The sequence below is a fragment of the Vanacampus margaritifer genome, chromosome 13, assembly GCF_051991255.1.
Source record: "Vanacampus margaritifer isolate UIUO_Vmar chromosome 13, RoL_Vmar_1.0, whole genome shotgun sequence".
NCBI lineage: Eukaryota > Metazoa > Chordata > Actinopteri > Syngnathiformes > Syngnathidae > Vanacampus > Vanacampus margaritifer.
Window position 1 is genome coordinate 5,307,945 of NC_135444.1, and position 19,540 is coordinate 5,327,484.

The window sequence follows — 19,540 nt, forward strand, 5'->3', positions numbered from 1 at the left end:
CACAACAATCTGACATGTTTGCCATTTCAAAACTCTGCCATTCAAAATGACAATACATTAGCTAATCGGCCATAATATGTACACCTCAGTGGTTAATTGTTACCACCTCAATCAGGAAGTAAGCACTATAAAAAGAACACAGATGAACACTTTGGAAGACGTGGCAGAGAGGAAGAGGAGGTGAGAACGAGAGGTTGAGGTAGTGGTAGAGCTGGTAGAGGAGTTCATGGCTAAAGACGACAACTTTCAACTGAAATCAGAGCAACCGTAGTTGATCAGTTCATCAACCATGGACTGAGAATGCAAGATGCTGCCTAATTTTTGTTGCCTCTCTCTATATATTTTATCTGCATTTTTTTCATTTTACTATTTTGTGAGCATATATTTGTTCACTCCAATGCATGTGTGTATCTTCAAATATTTATGTGCATGTTAACAATCTGCACAATGTTCTACAATTGGAACTATTTTAGTATTATGGCAATGCAACTAAAGATGAGAGTGCTTTTCATTATGCCTAACAGTGTGTAGTTGAAGACATAAATCTGGTAACGTGTGCCACTCGGTACAAAAGTTTAATTTCGGTAAAGCTATATGCAGTTTTGGTTGCAGTTCATTTGAGGAGCAATGTTGTACTTTTGGAGCAATTTTTGGGCATGTTAATCCGGACCTGAAGCAAGGATTTTATTAAAAAAATAAAAACACAACAATAAAATGAACAAACAATTGGTTTTGTTTTTGATATAATCAAGTTTTTATTTCTTACAATTACATAAAAAAACTGTATTTTCTTGCCTAGAAACATTTTCAGTGAGGCAATTTCATGCAAATATAAATTTCAGTTTAAACTGAGTATTTTCAAAATTGTCAGAAATGTAGATTAACTGCCGCCATGGAGGCCATGATAACTGATATGGGAGTGACTCCCGAACGTGTTTGTTTATCTACGCTAGTAGCCAGCAGGAATTTGTTGCTATCTAGCTGATGCGGCGCAAGTAGCATCAAGTTTGCCTTGACCTCCAATAACCCGTGGTAGGTGATGTGTGTCCTGCCCAACGGACATCTTTGGTGTTTGCTTCTCAGTTTTGCTAATCAATGTGTTTTGATGAGGCGCAAAATGTAAATTTTACCCTAAAAAGTACAATGCAAAACCGCTTATTTCAAGCCTTGATTTATCAGTTTCCTACAAGTCATTAAAACATGATTCATGTCTTCATATAGATGAAGATCATGATTAAAAACCCCTGCTGTAGATATATTCTGGCTTTTGCTCCCATTGCCACAACAGGATCCATTTTCTTTGGGTGAATGAAGTCTTTACGCTTCAGCAAACATTTTCTTCTATAGTATAAAAAGGGCATCTATTTCACAATCCCCGTATTTTCTTTCCTGTTAAATATTTCTTCCAGAATGATGAGCCATTCACCAAAATGATGAAGCTGGGCGTACCCACCTTGACAAAAAACCTGCAAAACAGAAAGAGAGAGCGTTGTGAGGAAGAAGGTCTAAACAAGTCGTTTAGGATCATATCCTCTACGGCTGTAATTTTCAAATGGCAATTCGGGACCCAAAAGTGGGCAGGAGAGACATTCTGGGGAGCTTGCGGACAGCTAGTGAAAAAAATTCCAGGTGACGAGTTTGTGTAATGGCATAAAAAAATTGTTGTACACGGTACATGAAGCATGCTCATTTAGAAATATTTGTAAACATGACGTGATAAACTATGGCACGGTCCAATTTTGTGCACAAATTTCGGTTATCTTGCTGGCGTATAAGCAGAACCCTGTTCTAAACTTACGACACAGTGAAATATTTAACATGCGGCCCAGGTGAGACAAAAGTTATTTTAGTTAACGAAAACTAATGAAAAAAATAAAATAAAAATTTTTGTTTACGAAATAAATACAAAATGCTTTTTAAAAAACCAAAACTAACTGAAATTTCATTTTACGTTTACAAAACTAAAACTATAATTATAGCAAAAATGTCCTTAGTTTTAGTCTTTGGTGATTAATTGAATGAATGAGCCTTTGGGGACGATTTTTAATGTGATTTTAAGTAGATTTATTTTGATATTAATCGGAATAAGGACGTTTGAAACTGTGTCACACAGGAGTGAGGTCATCTAGCAGCAGCCAATAGAAAAGCACCTTCAGACGACGTCGCTCCAAGGCGACAATTTTGCGTGCTTGACTTTAGCCCCAAATGGCTCAGCTGAAACGCAACATTAGGTAAGAAATGTGTTACTTTTCTTATTTTACCTTTATTTTTTTTTTAATACTGCGCACCATTAATACACTTTAAAAACAAACAAACATAAAACTAAAACTAAACAAAAACTAAGCATTTATTAAATAACTAAAACTAATCAAAACTAATAGAATCACCCTGAAATTAATTAAAACTAACTAAAAAAAAATATTTTTTTTAAACTCAAAACTAAATCAAAACGAAATCAAAACTAACTAAAATGAAAATTTCAAAACTATAATAACCCTGGGTGAAACTTGCCTTTAAAGTTGAAAATAACGTTAATAACCCAGTGCAAACTATTGACGTTTTATCAGTGCATTGTGGCCATATATTTAATTTCAATACAGTATTTTTATTTTTGTCCATGCAGTATTCAAGTTTATCAGTTTCTTCATCAGTAACCCTGAAAAGCACTTTGAACATGTAAGCAACTGCAGTGCCCAGCTGGCAGCTAAGGTTGCACAGTATAGCGGTACTAGAAAAGTACAGCAATACAAAACGATACCAGTATCAGTATCTGTCTACTTTATGCAGGTATAATAATGAGTCAGCATTTTTGTATCCGTGACAAGAGTTGAGAAGCACTGCTTTCCTAGTGCACAGCTGCATAAATTAAATGTAATGACTGACAAATAATTCTTGCTAATTATGAAGACAGACACAGGTGTTATCATTCAATGACATTCTTTCCAATCACGAAGGAGAAACATGCCGCACACCATAATTAGAGCATGACTTGTGGATTTAAATCTTGCAAAAGGTCTTAGCTATGCACACATGAAAACCAGGATTTAATTATCAATTAATTCTGGCTACGCAGCCAATAAAATACAGCTTAGAACTTAAGCGAAGCGCGAATGTGGCAAATTTTACATTTGATTCAATAGTTTAGCATGGGCCTACTAAAGATTTTGTGTTTTTTTATTGGTGATAAAGTGGCAGAATATTAACATGTGTCAAAGATAGTATGAATTATTATAAGGCAGTGCAGGTGGATACGTACTATACTTTCCGAATGGCAACCTCTTTTTAAAATAGATGCCAAGCATAAAAATATGCTGAGCAAGAAAACCCCAAACAAACCCAATAATAAGCCATAATGCAGGATACATGGACCACTAGAACAATAGTGGAATCAATTATTTGGGTATTTATTTTTAGCTACAAAATAAGAGTGTGGGGAAAAAGGGCCCACTTTAGATTACACAAGGCAGAAAAAGTTCCAAGACTAATGCCACGAAAGATAAATGGATGGATTTAAAATCCAAATAAGTTTTTGCTTTTGAGATAATCCCCTGCAGTTCAGGTTTAGTACACACTTACAGATTTATTTTTTTTTATCCTAAGAGATTGTTTACCGGTTACATATGCCATACATGAAGAATTTTTTTTTATCTTTTATAGGAAATAAAAACAGGATTTACCAGCTTGATCATACAGATGTATACATGATATATGTGGCGTGACAAATCTTGTCATCAAATATATTTTGAGTGAAGGAACTCGAGGTGTGTTCTCTAATGGATGGTGTTATTATCCTCACAACATGGGTAGGTCCCGGACATTTGTTTTTATTAGGGATGCACTGAAATTACATTTTTGGGCAGAAACCGAAAACGAGAAATACTTGGCAAAAAAACGAAAAGCCGAAAAAAATGTTTATGCCAATTTGTTATTATTGTTGCATTTATTATAATTAATTACATTTAGAATATTATTATAAAATATTTTGGCATATTTTAACATTCATATTTCAACATTTTAACAAAGCACAATATAAATTCAAATGCGTCCACACCACAGACATGTTGGCAAATGGTACATTAAAAACCAAACGTAGGGTGAGCAACTGAGCATTTTCTGGCGGTGCAATTGCACAGTACGTACAAATGTATAGTAGTTCGCACCGGTGGGCACGGATGCGTGCGGTACGGATGACGCATTTGTAGGCTATTTGGAGCGGGACACGTGAGGCGCACTTAAAAAAAAAAACATCTTTACCAAATAAAAATGAACAAAGCGCCTCTCGCTGTTCAAATTCAACAAGAAAACTGAGTAATTCTGCAAGAATGGAATTAATTGTAGCGTCCATTCGTCTGTTAGGTTTCTTTGTCCCAACCTTCGCCATCGAGGTATTTATTCATTGGTTTTGTCCCGCCTAAACAACGCCTGATTGGTCCGACCTAAAAAAGGTCGGCTGCAAACGTATCAGCGGGAGCGGTACAAGATGTATTCTCCGGAATTTGTAAACTCACAAATGCCGCAAGAATTCATCTTGCTGGCAAGGTTACGAAAACAGCCCAATTGTCGTTAGATGTGTACCAGGCCCAACGTGCTTTCCCAGCCTTCTCTGCACCGCTTCACACATGCCTGAAAAGATTCACGGCCATCTGGATGTGTTCAAATTGGGCCACCTTGATGATCCCCTTGAGCAAAAATAAATAAATAATTTATTTCTTTTTATGCTGCACGATGACCTTAAATGTCTTGTATTATTACTAAAAAAAAATGTTTTTATATTCCTGGAACTTTTCTGACATCTTGTAAAAGCCGTTCTTCCCTTCTCAATTATTTGGCCATAAATACCTTTTGTGCTGCAACACTTTTAATAGTGAAGTTTCTGGGTCAACTTTGTAGAGCGTCTCCCTCTCCTCATCCTCAAAGAACAGCTACAGAGCGAGAAGTTCATTACTCATCAAATAAAACACTGGAAGAGCAACTCTATTCAGTAAACAAAATGCATTATGTATGTTTGATTATGTATTGATATTTGTTTTAGAGAGACAGTCCTCCAATAAATACAACCACATAGGTCGTTTTGAAAAGGAGCCAAATTATGACCAAGTGTTGCGTATGTTAGTTTAGCGACCTCTTATCGGCCATGTGGAATAGTGCAAGAATCCAAAAGCAGGACCCCACCCCAACCTAGTCCGTCCGGTCCGAAAACGAGTGTTTATCTGACTGAGCTACTTGGCCAGTGATTGTTTTAGTGTTGTCTACATGTTTTGTAGTTATCTACAATCTTACTGTGCCTTTTACTAGCCTCAACCATTAGTGTCCCATGTAAAGACGTAACACGTACTGTACAATCTCACTGAAAGCCTCATCCTAACCCCATCCATCAGTCCATAACGGTGCATTGACATACATGTGAACACTAAAAAAAACACTAAGGCTACGTTCACACTGCAGGTCCTAATGCCAAATTCCGATTTTTTTTCACATTACCTATTAATTGCGACCTCAGTCCGTCTGCTGTGTGTACGTAATGCGTCCCCAAAGTGACCCCCTCATGTGCAGAAGAAGATACAACGTCACTCACAACGCTGTGTTTACAGAAGTAAATACGTATGGTTCCACATGTCAGGGCCACGGACTTCTATAAGTCCGTCGTCGGGGCTCATATTTTTACCATTTCATATCTACAGAGGAATGATGCAGGTGGAGATAGAAATAATATTTTGTGAAAATGAGGCGATCCTGTTCATCTCACGGAGATCGCTCCTTTTTTTCTCCCCAACGATGACGTCCCGTCATTGTCGCGCTATCCGTCTGCGTGGCTAAATTACTAATAACACAGCTACAAATGCCATCTTTATACTTCAGGTTCCAAGTGGGATTAAATTAAAGTCACAACAAGTTACTCGAAACAACTTTCACGTACGTCTCCCGAGCCGTGCGGACCTTGCGGATGCGTCAAGCATAAATCAAGCTTAATGCCCCCGCAGAGCGCATATTTGACTTTTCAAATATCGAGGTCGGATATATGTGACCTGGGTGAAAAAATAGCCTAGATGGTAGTCTAAGATCATTTCTAACCTGTTAGCTCAGTAAGATAAGCATTCGTCTTGCAACTAGTGGACCTGGGTTTGATTCCCATTACTTTTTTTGCTATTTAACATGGCCGATAGAGGTCAATAAACTACATTATGTAACACTTGGCCGTATTTTGGTGCATGGTAAAACGACCAATATGGTCCTTATTGTTGGAGGACTTGTTGGTTTTAGACATTGTATGCTTCAAATTATATTGCTGTTTTTTTTTTTAAGAATCAGATTAACAAACCTGTAAATTTTGCAGGTGATATTTTCTGTCCACATCCCAAGGTGGGAGTTCTTCCCCAAACATGACAGCAAAGTGATCTACAAAACTAATGGGGAAAATACATAAAAAATGAACACTGATTTTTTTTTTTGTTGATTTTTTTTTTAACACTGACAGTATTCTTAACACCGTGCCACAAGATGTACCAGTTGTTTTCGCAGAAAGCCGAGATGAAGTCACTCTGCTGATGTTCGGGATAGAGGAACAGCACAGGCCAATGCAGGTTGTGCTGCTCATCCAGGAAGACCTGAGCTCCTGTGGCCTGGTGCGAGCTGAGACCGTCCAGGCTCAGCTCGGCTATTGCAGTCGAAGACCCTTCATCGTCATCCTCCCCGTCTGAACCCGACTGACGAGGCTTCACCGACTGGAGGAACTTGATGCCTCGCTCCTGCAACAAAGTTTTCAATTTTAAGATTGTTCCCAGTCAACAACAGAAGATCTCTTGTCACTCTAGATTTTAGTATGTCTTATTATAACCTTAATCACAGCCATTAGAGCTTCTTTCTCATTAGCCAACTTCTTTTCTTTGACCTTGGCCTTTCTAGCATCTCTTTCTGCTGCCCTCTGTGGTAAAGAAAAAAATGAATATAAACTGTATTATATAAATTGACACCTATTTACCTTTAGGATAGATGCTACCTTGTGTTTGTCTGCTGCTGTTCTCAGGTCCTGCAACTTCTTGTCTGTAGGATGAGCTCTAAGACCTTCTACACACCACTGCATGGCTGTCGCAAAGTTACGCAACTCAATGCAACACTCAGCACCTGAACACACGTACAATCACATCCAACTAGAAATACAAATCACAATCCTAAGATAACCACAAAGATTGTCAAAAAGATTCACATGAAATGAAACTGACTTGAATGACATTCAATCAAATTAACCACAGTAATAATGTTGTCACTGTCTGATAGACAAAAATAAACTGGACAAAGCATGCGAGAATATTGTTTCACCGAGCTAATTAGTGTAAAACATACCTCTAATCAAGGCTTTAAGATGGTCTGGTTTGATCTTCTTTGCGGCTGCAGCGTCATTCAGTGAAGATCGCATGTTGCCTACATGTCAACAGATCACATCTAAAAAGTTACTCCAAATCATTTAGAAGGACATTGATTTCTTTGTAGTGTTTAACTTCAAGGAAAATGTACCAAGATGAAAGTGTGCTGCTGCTCTGTTGGTGAGAAGAACAGTGTCCAGGTCGTGATCGCCACATTCACTCTTCAAAGCTGCTGTGTATGCCACTATGGCCTTTAGGTAATTCTTCTCCTTGAAAAAGGCATTGCCCTCATTCTTTAAACTTTGCGCTTTTTCTGTAGAATAAAACAAAATTGATATCACTTCATGTTGGACACATACAGTTCATATTAACAAAAGGATAACATTTGTGGCATACATACCTTCTGGGGTCCTGTCTTCATCGTGGATTATAGCCTGGATATGAGCTAGCTCAGGATATTCTTTGGGGTCAAACTCATCAGGTACCGTTTTCATGAACATGGGTATCTTATCAAACTCCTAAATAAGACCAGAGAAGAGGGGCGTACGGAACTTCAGGTTATAGGTTGATTCACTGGTCAACACGATTTTTCTTGCATGAAAATTTTCAATGGATTTCGGCCCATTTTGGGGCGCTGAATCCAAATCTGGTGTTAGTTTTTGCTAATCTCATCACATTTCTGCTGTTTGGTCACATGTTAAGTACCACATAAAATATGGACCAGAGGGAGAGAAGGAGCGCATTGTATAGTTTTTGTTGAAATTAAACAACAACAACAACATATAGGACGTGTTCCCAAGCAACCATATTTGTAATAATGTTTACAATGGAAGGCAGCTACTTCCTTAAGAATGCATTTCCAAAGTTCCCAAACTACTTTTATGCTTGCACAATTTCTGAGCATTATTGATCACAATAAACAAATACCAAATAAGTGAAATATATTGGAAAAAGTATTTGCTGTAATTATGGGGGTTGACGTATATGTGTTTCCATCTCTCCATGTGGCATGACCACTGTGTGTAATGTGTTTCACTGCCATATACTGTATCCTTGTGTCACAAATGCCATTGTTGCTTGTTCAAGTCTACAATGATTGTAACTATCACCCAAAAGTGTATTTACGTTATAACATAGAAAACAGGTCTGCATATGGGCAAACTCGGTCCTCAAGGGCCGCAGTCCTGCATGATTCTGACGTTTCCCTACTCCAGCACAGTTGATCCCAATGAACGTGATCGTTATGCAGAGCTTGCTGATGAGGTGATCATAATCAGGTATTTTGGAGAAGTGAAACATCTCAAACCTGCACGAGTTTGCCCACCCCTGCTACGCTACATGTTCACATACTCACCAAACCCAGAGTCCAAACACAAACTACAGCTATCGCTCATAGCATAGTTAGCTACCATAATAAATACGAGTATGAGCCCCCTCGCCAGCAAAGATGCGCCATTAATAAATGTGTAGATAGTTCATCTGACCTCTTCCCAGTTGTCTTCATTGAAGGCTTTTTTGTATTTGTGGCGCTTGAAGGCTTCCGCGAAAACGTCATCATCGTCGCTATCATTTTGTACAGCAGGGGAGGCCATGACTCAAAAAGTTATCTGTGCGCCGTTTTCCTAAGTCAAAACAGATAATCACCGTCTACATGCTTGTCACACTATACGTGTAACGAAGGCACGACTCACCAAATAGTTCGTGCGGCAACAGCCGTCAGCCGAAGGTTCCATAGTTGTTGTTTTTTTCAAACACTTTATTGAACATTAATATTAACAAACACTCGCAGAGGATCATAACACGTCGTTTTTAAAAATTCATTATTTATATAGTGCGTACCTTATTCAATCTATACATTTTATGAATCGCTACTCTTATCGGGTGGGATTGTTTTGTTTGACGGACTGAACGGAAGTTGATTAGCCTTCTCACTTCCCTCCCGCATGCAAGTGAAGAGTAGAGAAAGCAGATGTCAAATTTGTCAATAAAGCGCCATGGCACTTGGCTTCGTGGTTTGACACTTCGCCTCCGACTCCCGTCACTGCTCCCTGCAGTGCATCAACTATTTCAAAGAGAAGATGTTTTAAATCCACTGCAGTCTTACTTTCCGCCAGGAGAGGGCACTATAACTATTCAAATTCAGTGCTTCACAAAGCTTCACTTTGCCAGCACTAGTTCCGCCTAACAATAGATAACGGACTGGTCAAATACCCACAAAAATCACATAAACACACATTTTAAGACTTTGATAATCTACTATCATATGCGTAATAACACATTTGTATGTTTTCAAATGGCGACATTAATAAGGTGAGGGCGGTGGAAGTTGTGGTCTCTATGTCTTATATCACTCTCTCGATCTGTCTCTCATATTTTGCAAAATCCGTCTGTTCATTTACCAAATGGACTCGGAAACGGACCACCAAGAAGACCAACAAGGCTTTCTTGGTTGATGTTCCGTGAAATTGCATTCTTGACAGCCAAACAGTGGTACCTCAATAAACGAACTTAATTGGTTCTGTGACCTTGTTAGCTTTAATGAAAGGCGACCTCAATAAGGTCTAATTATTAGCGCGAGACGCACAGTATGCTCCATCCGTTCACCCATGATTATAAGTTTCCTAAAACGAAACATGTACTTAACCGGAGGCATATTTTCGACAAAAAAACGTGTTCGTAACACGAGGTTCCACTTTCTCTTTCAGTCGTATTTTCGCTCCGTTTTTTCGAGTGCATAAACACTAAAAACTAAACAATTACATAATTATCAACAACACCTTACAGTGAAAAAACAAAACGTTGGACCAGATTTTCACCATTATAAACACGGAGTAAGCCCCACACTTTTTGCAGAATACACAAAGATTTGCACAACACTACACAAAAGTAGGATGCCACTTCCTTGCAATTCCAAAGCACTGATTGACATATCACCACACTCATGAGCCAGTTGATTAAAAACACAATATGGTAGACAAAGCAATCAAGTTTGAGCGCTACAAAAAATGCAGCTGGTAAAGTCTCCTGCTTTTAATCCAAATGGAAGAAGTCCGAGAAAGAAAAGTGAGGGTGAGAGGGGGAATCAGTGGAGGATGAGCAGGAGGTAGAGATAGAGACGTGAAATAGGAAGAGAACATCCTCAAAAAAGAGGACCAAATTAGTCAATTCGTGCAACACTGGTTGATGTCATCATCAACCGTTGATTGATGCGGAGGGAGGCTAAAAGTTCCACCATATAGAATTACACATCTGTCATTAAACAATTGTAAAAAAACAAAACAAACTGTAGAACAAAGATGTTCAGCTCAAGACAGAAATGTAAAAACAAGTTTTCTTCCTAGATACCATTTAAGAATACAGTATATCATGTGCTGAATTTTACAAAGCTAAAACAAGACAAAATACAGGGCTCTTTTTTATTTATTTTTAAATCTGATTCAAGACAATCAACAATCAACTTATAATGTACACTTCAACCTCCATTGAAAAGGATGCCCACAGCATCATGCTCAACAGTCAGTAGTAGCTAAACACAACTTTCTCCACCTGGTCAGATATTCTAAAATAGTGAACAGCGACTATGGTCACCACTTTAACTTTAGGCACACCTCCAAAAATGATCAACTTTCCTTTTTGTTTTGCTGTAAGAATTCAAGTTTTTCCAGCATTGTTCAGTTTAGCAGCCCTACATCACTTACATCCTCACACCTCATTCACTGCACCTGTACCAAGACCGTGTCAACCATCACCGAGTAAGATTTGCACTATTAGGCACAATTTCATCCCTTTTATTACTTGAATTCTAGATGCCGTAAAAAAAAAAAATTTCAAATAAAAATAAAAGTTTTTTTAGGGGGGGGGTTCCTGTTTTTCATGCCGTTTTAACCTTTAGTTGTATCCATGGAAAAAAAATGAATACATGAATTTTATTTGAAATCCTGAATAAAAAACGACCAATAAAGTGTATTACACATCAGGTTTATAAAAAATTATTTACATTATCAATGGAGAATAAACGTTGATATTCAATTTATTGCTTGAGTTCACACTTAAATCGCGGAAAGAGCTGCCTCTTCAAATGACATACAGTAGTGAAAAACAATCATTTGATTGCATGTTCTGACGCGCATCCAGAAATTTGTATGATTTAATGTTACATTTGAAATAGATTTTTTTCTTGTATAAATTTGACAACTACGTGCAGCACTTAGAATCCTCTGTGAAAATTGCTCATAAATCAAATGATCAAATGTATTCACTCAATTAAATGCACCAATGTCCGTTTAGGCTAGTCCTTCTCAAGGGGGCGTGACCTAATGCTGCATTCGAATTAGGTGGAAAGTCAGACAGTCCCAGTTCCGACCTCAAAGCGTTTGACGCAAATGTACACAGCAAAGATGGCTGATTCCGATAAATTGTTTGTGGTTCTGGCTAAAACAATCATCTCAAATCATGTTGTATTACGTGAACCTTTGTCAAATAACTAAGTTAAAGGAACAATACATAAATATAAATAAATACCTGTGACATCATATCGAAGTCGGGGTACCAGTACTCCTGCCACCCTCACACCCGACTGCAAGTGTCATTTCCAAATTTAAGCGGGCGTTCCCCTTCATTCTTCCTGTTTCTGTGTCGGAAAAATCAGATTTCCCACTTTCCTTGAATGCAGCATAAAAACACTAGATGGCCTCAAGGCGCAGGCAGCCAAGTTATCACTGGTAAGCCATTTTAGGACAGGAGACAATAACTTTTCATTGGCGCGCATGGGCCATCATCTTGTTTTTGTTTTTAAATGATTATTTGTATAGATTTTCATGTGTGTGACCTCAGGGAAGCTTCTAGTTTTTTTTCCCTGTACTACAATAAATTGTAATTGCACAACCACTTCAGTAGGTGCTCTCACACTGTAAAAAAGAAGAAGAAAAGAGACTGTTTAACATAAGAGTATAGCCAACGCTATTTTTATTTTTTTTTAACTACTCAGCTCAAAAGGTTATTCACCTTTGAACATAAGTTGTATTAACATGTATTGCTGTGTGGAAACGTTTTATACCTTAAGTTACAATAACATAATAGCTGATTTTTTTAATAGTGTATTGTCAAAGAGTGTGCAAGGCGTATTAGCTCTCCTGCAGAGGTGTACTTTCAATTTTATAGACAAATGCCATTTTGACACTAATAATAGTTGTGGCAGAGAGTTGGGCATGTGAAAAATATTTTCTTTTTTATCAGTGTGGAACAAAAAAATCATTGCAAAGCACTGCTTTATAATTTTAAAAAATCCATCAGTTTTATTGTAAGACGTTTCAGTGTTTTGAAAGTCATTTATGAATTAAATATATAATCAGTTTTCCTGCTCACCGCAGTCAAGCCATACAAGGACAGATGGCGTCGCAAGCGGCTCTCAGATTGGAACACCGGACTCATGGGCTGCTTTGAAAGCGCCAGTACCTGTAAGATATATCGTAATGCATACAGCAGCAGCACAGTCAACTCTCAAAACCGTTTTACACTGATGATTTATTTAGATTTTGCTCAGGTTGTTACGGTTTCTGGTGCTGCCCGTCTGGCATTCATGGTCGCAGGGAAATACGGAGAAAACCGTTGTCTCCCGTTGTGTGACATCTTCAGCCCTGCCGTGTGTGTAATTTGTGAGATCCCTTTGATTGTGCCTCCAGTCTTGTCCAGCAAGCATGCAAAGCAAATATATCGCGGTAGGGCGGACGAAGATGGAAACCATTTTTGAAAATGACAGGTTCATTCCCAACTTGAACGCATGCTGTACTTTTCTCCCAGGGCTCTCTCTGTAAGGACATCGTCACTTCCTGTTTCTGCATGTGGTGCAGTTGGTGTCAGATGCACCGAGAGCTTAAATAGTGACATCAATCACCAAACTATTATTAATGTGGTCAACCAAACGGTCATTTCGCAGCTTCCTCCTATGCTGGTAATGAACCCAAACGCAGCACCACCTCCTTATTAACGTTGGTTATAGAAGAGCTGCTTTGAGGTGGACTTTGTTTTCTCCTTTACTTTGAGGTTACACCAGTGGTAAGACATTCATTCTAAAACTCAATCCATTAAATATCTCTCTCTCTCTCTCCTTTTCTAATCATAGTATAGAATTAATAAACAATAAAATGTTAATCTTATTTTCTCGTTGTTTGTTCAGTGAGAGACAATGTCATGCCTGACGGATGGTAAGCATTTACACATGATTTCCAGTAACATTAAAGACAGGTGAGGCCCAAATTTCAATCACACGACTTCCACTGTTCCCAAAAGACAGAAGACCTCATCCTTAGTTAAAAACATCATCTCATCAGTCTGCTGGCAGATCACCTCAAACTTGGGAGTGTCCTCCAGTGCCCTCTTTCCAACTACAATGACATACGGGTAGCCCAGTCGGCTGGCGTCCTTCAGTCTCTTGCCGATGGTCATCTGGGCGCGGTCATCAAGAACGACCTCACCTTTCAGATGAGGTAACGTCTGTCCTATTGTGTGAACGAGCTCTTCAGCCACAACTGTCGCCTCAGTCTCCTTGCTGCCCTTCTTGGGGGGTTGAACACAAACCTGGTAAGGGGCTAGAAGACCCGGCCAGCGGATACTTTCATCTGTTGACATCACCTCGATTGCCGCAGCAAGAATACGCGTCACTCCCAGGCCGTAGCAGCCCATTTCTGCAACACTCGGCTTGTTTTGGGCATTAATGAACATGGCGTTGAACATCCCAGAATACTTTTTGCCCAGGTAAAAGGTGTGGCCTACCTCAATTCCCTTGGACTCGGTCAGGGTACCAGTTTTGCACTGGGGGCAGTCGGTTCTATCAGACGCCATTGTCTCTACATTGGCAGAGAAGGAGCAGCTCCCGCAGACCAGAAGCCTGTCTTCGCCAATATCTGCGGGCAGCTGGAATTCGTGAGAGAGTTTTCCACCTATGTTGCCTGTGTCTGCCTGCACCTGCACGCAACGCAGGCCCAGACGCCCGAAGACACGAATGTACGCGTGGCACACAGATTCATAGGTCTCAAAAGCGGCTTCCTCACTGACGTCAAAAGAATACATATCCTTCATGTAGAACTCCCTTCCTCGAAGGAGACCAAACCTTGGCTTTGGCTCATCTCGAAATTTGCGGGTGACCTGTTGAAGACAAAGACATTTGACTTTTGGATCTGCAAGCTGTGCTTGAAGTTAAAAGTTTACATACTTGTGGGGTATGTGAACTTATGAGTGCACTGTGTGGTGAGAAAAAGGCTTAATGCCTATAAAATCCAAAATACTATGGTAATTGTTTTGATATTTTCAGAGGTTGAAGTTGACATAGAGATGATTCATAGCATTTTTGTGTCACGTGTGACGTTTAGCTTTTGTACTTTTACAGCTGTGCTCAAAAGTTTACATACTTCATGCACAACTGTATCTAATCTAAATTTCTTCTCAATGCTAAGTGGAAGTCAACCATAAACATTTCTTGACAATAATATGTATGTATGTATGTATGGATGGATGTAACACTGGATTAATATTAAATTTGTAGAATACGAGTTGGCAGCAAAATCCAGCCATTTTTATCCATCTCAGGGGGCAGCCATTTTGCCATTTGCTGCTGTTGACTGAAGATGACATCACAGTTGCTCAGGTCTCAGGTAACAACCAATTACAGCTCAGCTTCAGAAAACAGGTGAGCTGTGATTTGTCATCTTCAGTCAACAGCAGGTGGCAAAATGGCCGCCCTCCTGAAATGGACAAACATGGATTTTGCTTCATAACTTATATTCAACAAATATTATAATAATCAGAATGTCATGTTTGGACTAGTGAGGTCACATATAACATATTGTCAAGAATTTTTTGGGGGGTTGACTTCTTACCCTTTAACTTAATCCTAAAATAATGGAGGGATTTCAGAACTAAACAGCAAACTGATGGCTATGTTATTATATTTGTCAAATGTATTAAAAGTTCTGAAAAAGTTTTAATTTGACAATAATTGTTTAGCCATCACAGGCTTCAGCTGCCCTTTGACGGGCGAGGGACGGGCACTGGAAATTAGCATTAGCTAAAAATGCTGTGATCCTGTGCATTAGAGATTGTTTATCATTCATCTATGTTGTGGCATCTGTCCCTATTCAAATAAACATGAAATGAAGTTTGACCCTAAAACAAAAAATGTGGGTCAATGCCCAAACTAACCTGGTACAACAGTAGAGGCAGCTGTCTGTAAGACAGAGTGGTCTGGTGAGCCACCAGATTGGTCACGGCCTCCTCGTGCGTGGGTCCCAAACAGTAGTCGACACCGTGGCGATCTTTCAGACGGAACAGCTCCTTCCCCATCAAGTCCCAACGCTCACTCGTTCTCCACAGATCGGCGGTGCACAAACTGGGCATGTCCAGCTTCTGCCCACCTATCTGCTGCATCTCCTGGTCAATCACTCTCACCTGGCGGTTGGAGAAATTATACATTTTGAACACTGGATTTGCCTGTACTGAGCATGCATCGTTTTAGAACAACTACTTTTCATACAAGAAAAAAATATATTAAAAATAAGTAAAAACTTCCTCTTCTCTTTACATATTTTTCTTTCTTTTTTTACCACTTGCATATTATTGAACTTATCCATTCAAAGTAAACAACAATGGCAGCGTACATACAAATAAAGTTTCTACAAAATGTATTAAATTGGAATAGATTTTTGAAAAGTGAATCTCATGTTAGTAACTATGGCGGACCAAGACTGCCAAAATTAAAAATAAATAAATGAATAAATAAAAGTGAAAATAAAAACAGATACAAAAATATTTCAAAAACTGAATACAAAAAATAAATATAAATTAAAAAAACAACAACAAACATATCAATAAATAAATAAATTAAAAAATTAAAAATGAGATTCAAAAAGCAAAAATAAATATAAAAATAAAGTTGGAAATAAATACAAAAATAAATATATAAACGCTCTGCTCTCACATTTATTTATTTCATGCTGCAGACGCTCTGTCAGGACAGAGCGGTCCATATATATATAGATATAGTTTTGGTCCTCCATAAGTAAGTAAGAAATGCCAAATTTGGGCACAATCGACTCCAATGATGCAGGTTAATAGATCCTTCTGGGACATGTTCTTCTTTAGGCAATTTTACATTACAATAATGATGGTAAAATCAGATGAAAAAAGTGCAATATGTTCTCATTCCTGATAACATTATTAAATCTCACCAGTTTTTCCATGGAGCGCACAATTGCAGGAAGGTAGTAGTAGCATCCTGGATTTGAAGGATGAATGAGTCCTCCCTGCTGCATGAGCCTCTGGCTCTTACAGGTAACTTCACCTTGCATTCGGCTGTCAGGGCCCATGTCACGCAGGTTGGACGGCTGATAGAGACGAGAGACCAGGAGCGGGGCTTTCATTCGCCTGCTGTGAGAAGATGCAACAGCAGGCTCTGCAATGCCAGAGTGGTTCCTGCGGGAAAGTAGTCCTATTCTATGGAGGCTGCAGAAGACTTTGTGTCGGACCTGGTGGATTGCAGGCTCCATGGTGGATCTAGTTCACAAAAACAAGTCAACAATGAGATGCCGTTTTAATATTTGTAAGAAAATTTTTAAATTACAATACAGAGAAGGCAGTGTCTAATTTGCCGTGACCGGCAACTCTCCTGCTAGCGTTATTTTGCCGTGAACGGCTCTGATTGATCAATCGCCGGACCAAGCCTCAGAGCATCGCTATCGGGTGTAGCAGTAGGCTGTTGTCAAGAAATTGCAGTAAAAATGACGTTTAAAAAATGTACATAGGATGTACATAGGGGATGCACTTTTGGGGCGACCGCTTAAACCACCATGCTACGAGTTGGCGCAGAATTCGTACTTTTCGTTCTCGCGCAATTCACGGCCAAATAGCGATATGTTACGAGTTGCCGGTAATACTTCGTACATGCTAGCATTGCTCACTGACACTCAGCAGTATATTGTTGCTGTTGTTTATTAAAAATAGATAATAGTAAGACTTGGTGTAAAAGTGTTAAGTGAAAAAGTGACCGGTAAACGACAAAGTGCCTCTCACTTCCTGGCTGGTGCTGTTATGCTAGCTTACTTTAGCAGAGGTTAAATAGTTAACCGTGGAATGACTTCCCAGGTTCGCCAAAGACCGCACCAAACGACAATAACAAGACTTACACTAGAGGCACAAAAGCTGCAGTGTTCCGAATATACGAGCAATCCAAAATATTAGAGTGTCGACTCGTCTAATGAGCCTAACTTGAAGGACTCGGTCCCATGCTGTCAAATTGCACTGCAGGTTTGCCCTCGTCTGCCACCTACAGGCCTGGAAGAATAACACAGAAACGTCAGTAGGATATTGAGAAACTCAACATTTGAGAACATTAGACAAGGGGATAAAAAAAAAACATCCAAAAAAACCTCGCGTTTATGAGTCAAGTATTATTAAAACATTTTTTTTACAAACGACAAAAAAATCAACTGAAAGTGATGAAGAAAAGACGAGGTCAAAAAAAGAAGTGAGAAATGTACTAAATTAATCGAACTGACAACATTCTTTTGTTCACTCTCCCCCCTTTATTGCACTTGTAAATAATTGAACTAAACCGTTTTGAAAGCATATATTTGTAATTCAATATAGTGAGTTAAAAGAAAGAACAAAAGGAGAAAGCCAATGAGTGGCTCCATTTTAATGTGTCATTTAACAACTGATGCATGACTCACATTGCTTTTATGTTCAATGAGGTGTATGGTCCAACACATCATGTACACATATTTCTCTGCAGCCTGGTGTAAACAGTGCTCGACAATATGCAAACTCACGTTTTCCCCATCATTGATAATGCAGGTGTAATAGTGTCAGTCTCTGTAAACATCGGTAGGGAAAATATTTAATGAAACGTGACATATTGGTCAAATCTGTTCATTTTTAATTTTACACACTATCTATTTTGTTGAGATTACACTTTTTTTTTCTAGTGTAATAGCATTTTATGTTGCTATTATTCCCGTCAGTGGCCAGTTGTTGTGGACCTCTATCTTATTGCTGTCTTTTAGCCAAACATTATGGATGATACACATTCCAGTTCCAGACCTGAGATAAAACGAGCACATACATTAAGGGGCGTGTCGTGACTTGGTTGTCATGACTTGTTCCAACATTAGTTCCCGGAGAAACAGGCGACCAATTGTCTCGGTGAGATAAAAAGAATCCCTCGAGCACAGATTCAATCGGCATAAAAACCTAATGAGTTTATTTGGTTTGATATTTTTATGTACTGCCATAAAAAATATTTTCTCAGAAAGGCATCACAAAAAGTACAAACCATAGTGTAAATATTATTTGAAAATTGGGTGCAAAAGTAGGTACACATATTTAAAAAGAGAGAGAGAGAGAGAGAGAGAGAGAGAAAACACTTACATAACTTAAAATAAATAAATAAACAGGAAAAATAATATATTTAGTTCCTTCTTTTTTTTAAAGATATGTATTGTATATGTTTTATGCATACCTACTTTTGCACTCCCTGTATATCTGCCAATAAGTATTCATGAACTACTGAACTGGTAATAAGAAATGTTTTCTGAGATGGACCATGATGGTTTTCAAAGCAATGTTTGAAGTTTTAAACAAAAGTATGTGTTACGTATTTTTGCCATAAATTTCAATCCAAAAGTATAATGCCTTCCACAAGGGCAAAATTTAACATCAGCAAAACTTAAAGAGGACGTCAACTCGAAAATGTAAAATGTTCTTAAAAATATTTTGTATGCGCTACCCTCCACTAGTCTAAACACAGCATTCAGATTAATATTGAGTTTGTCCTGAGCAACTGTGACGCCATTTTCATTGGACAGCAAGTAGCAAAATGGCCGCCCCTTTTGCATTTGGTATATTGATTGATTGAGGTCTACAATACACACTTTCTGTCTGAAATCTTAGGAGACATGGTGATGCTAGGGGCGGGTTGGATTTGGAAATCCCAATCTTGCAGAATTATTTGGATCCAATCCAGGAAAGGTTTGAGATACTGCGATAAAAAATTCTGATCCACGGATCAGGAAAATGGGATTTGAAAATCAGCTTAATCTGGATTTGAATTTTTGCAATTCTGGGTCCTGCACCTAATGATGGCCAAGTAGGGCGATTCGGGTGTGTGTCTTGACCTCCTAAAAACACCT

General features: G+C 38.7%; 2 protein-coding genes and 1 long non-coding RNA gene across 5 annotated transcripts; 1 reads left to right on the plus strand and 2 right to left on the minus strand.

Annotated features, from left to right (window-relative positions):
• Positions 1–736: 736 nt before the first annotated feature.
• Positions 737–12,868, minus strand: ttc4 (tetratricopeptide repeat domain 4). 2 transcript variants are annotated; one of them, XM_077583597.1, is made up of 11 exons: positions 12,726–12,868; positions 11,883–11,991; positions 7,762–7,879; positions 7,513–7,674; positions 7,342–7,419; positions 6,998–7,122; positions 6,836–6,922; positions 6,505–6,746; positions 6,320–6,404; positions 4,840–4,922; positions 737–1,466 (listed from the first exon to the last, which is right to left on the minus strand). In XM_077583597.1, exons 2-11 carry the CDS (start codon positions 11,892–11,894, stop codon positions 1,367–1,369), a joined length of 1,092 nt encoding a protein of 363 aa, XP_077439723.1. In that variant the 5' UTR covers positions 11,895–11,991; positions 12,726–12,868; the 3' UTR covers positions 737–1,366. The 2 variants fall into 2 exon arrangements, with proteins under 2 accessions (XP_077439723.1, XP_077439722.1); XM_077583596.1 differs by lacking the exons at positions 11,883–11,991; positions 12,726–12,868 and adding an exon at positions 8,846–9,071.
• On the plus strand, positions 1,461–7,701 carry LOC144062322 (uncharacterized). The gene is made up of 2 exons (XR_013296379.1): positions 1,461–1,629; positions 2,114–7,701. It is a non-coding gene; the product is annotated as an uncharacterized LOC144062322 (long non-coding RNA).
• On the minus strand, positions 12,869–17,685 carry pars2 (prolyl-tRNA synthetase 2, mitochondrial). Of its 2 annotated transcripts, none has more exons than XM_077583594.1 (4): positions 17,537–17,685; positions 16,583–16,907; positions 15,558–15,803; positions 12,869–14,504 (listed from the first exon to the last, which is right to left on the minus strand). In XM_077583594.1, exons 2-4 carry the CDS (start codon positions 16,898–16,900, stop codon positions 13,623–13,625), a joined length of 1,446 nt encoding a protein of 481 aa, XP_077439720.1. In that variant the 5' UTR covers positions 16,901–16,907; positions 17,537–17,685; the 3' UTR covers positions 12,869–13,622. The 2 variants fall into 2 exon arrangements, with proteins under 2 accessions (XP_077439720.1, XP_077439721.1); XM_077583595.1 differs by having other exon boundaries at positions 17,454–17,676.
• Positions 17,686–19,540: the final 1,855 nt, after the last annotated feature.

What these genes read in the sequence shown, in the direction of transcription:
- ttc4 (XM_077583596.1), bottom strand. Translation starts at nt 8,953, where the DNA reads ATGGCCTCCCCTGCTGTACAAAATGATAGCGACGATGATGACGTTTTC. An exon ending in CAGCAGCAGACAAACACAAG is followed by an intron (nt 6,923 to 6,997) that starts GTAGCATCTATC and finishes TCTTTACCACAG; the next exon opens with AGGGCAGCAGAAAGAGATGC. An exon ending in ATCACCTGCAAAATTTACAG is followed by an intron (nt 4,923 to 6,319) that starts GTTTGTTAATCT and finishes CTCGCTCTGTAG; the next exon opens with CTGTTCTTTGAGGATGAGGA.
- pars2 (XM_077583594.1), bottom strand. Translation starts at nt 16,900, where the DNA reads ATGGAGCCTGCAATCCACCAGGTCCGACACAAAGTCTTCTGCAGCCTC. An exon ending in TGCGCTCCATGGAAAAACTG is followed by an intron (nt 15,804 to 16,582) that starts GTGAGATTTAAT and finishes TCCAACCGCCAG; the next exon opens with GTGAGAGTGATTGACCAGGA. An exon ending in TGCCTCTACTGTTGTACCAG is followed by an intron (nt 14,505 to 15,557) that starts GTTAGTTTGGGC and finishes TGTCTTCAACAG; the next exon opens with GTCACCCGCAAATTTCGAGA.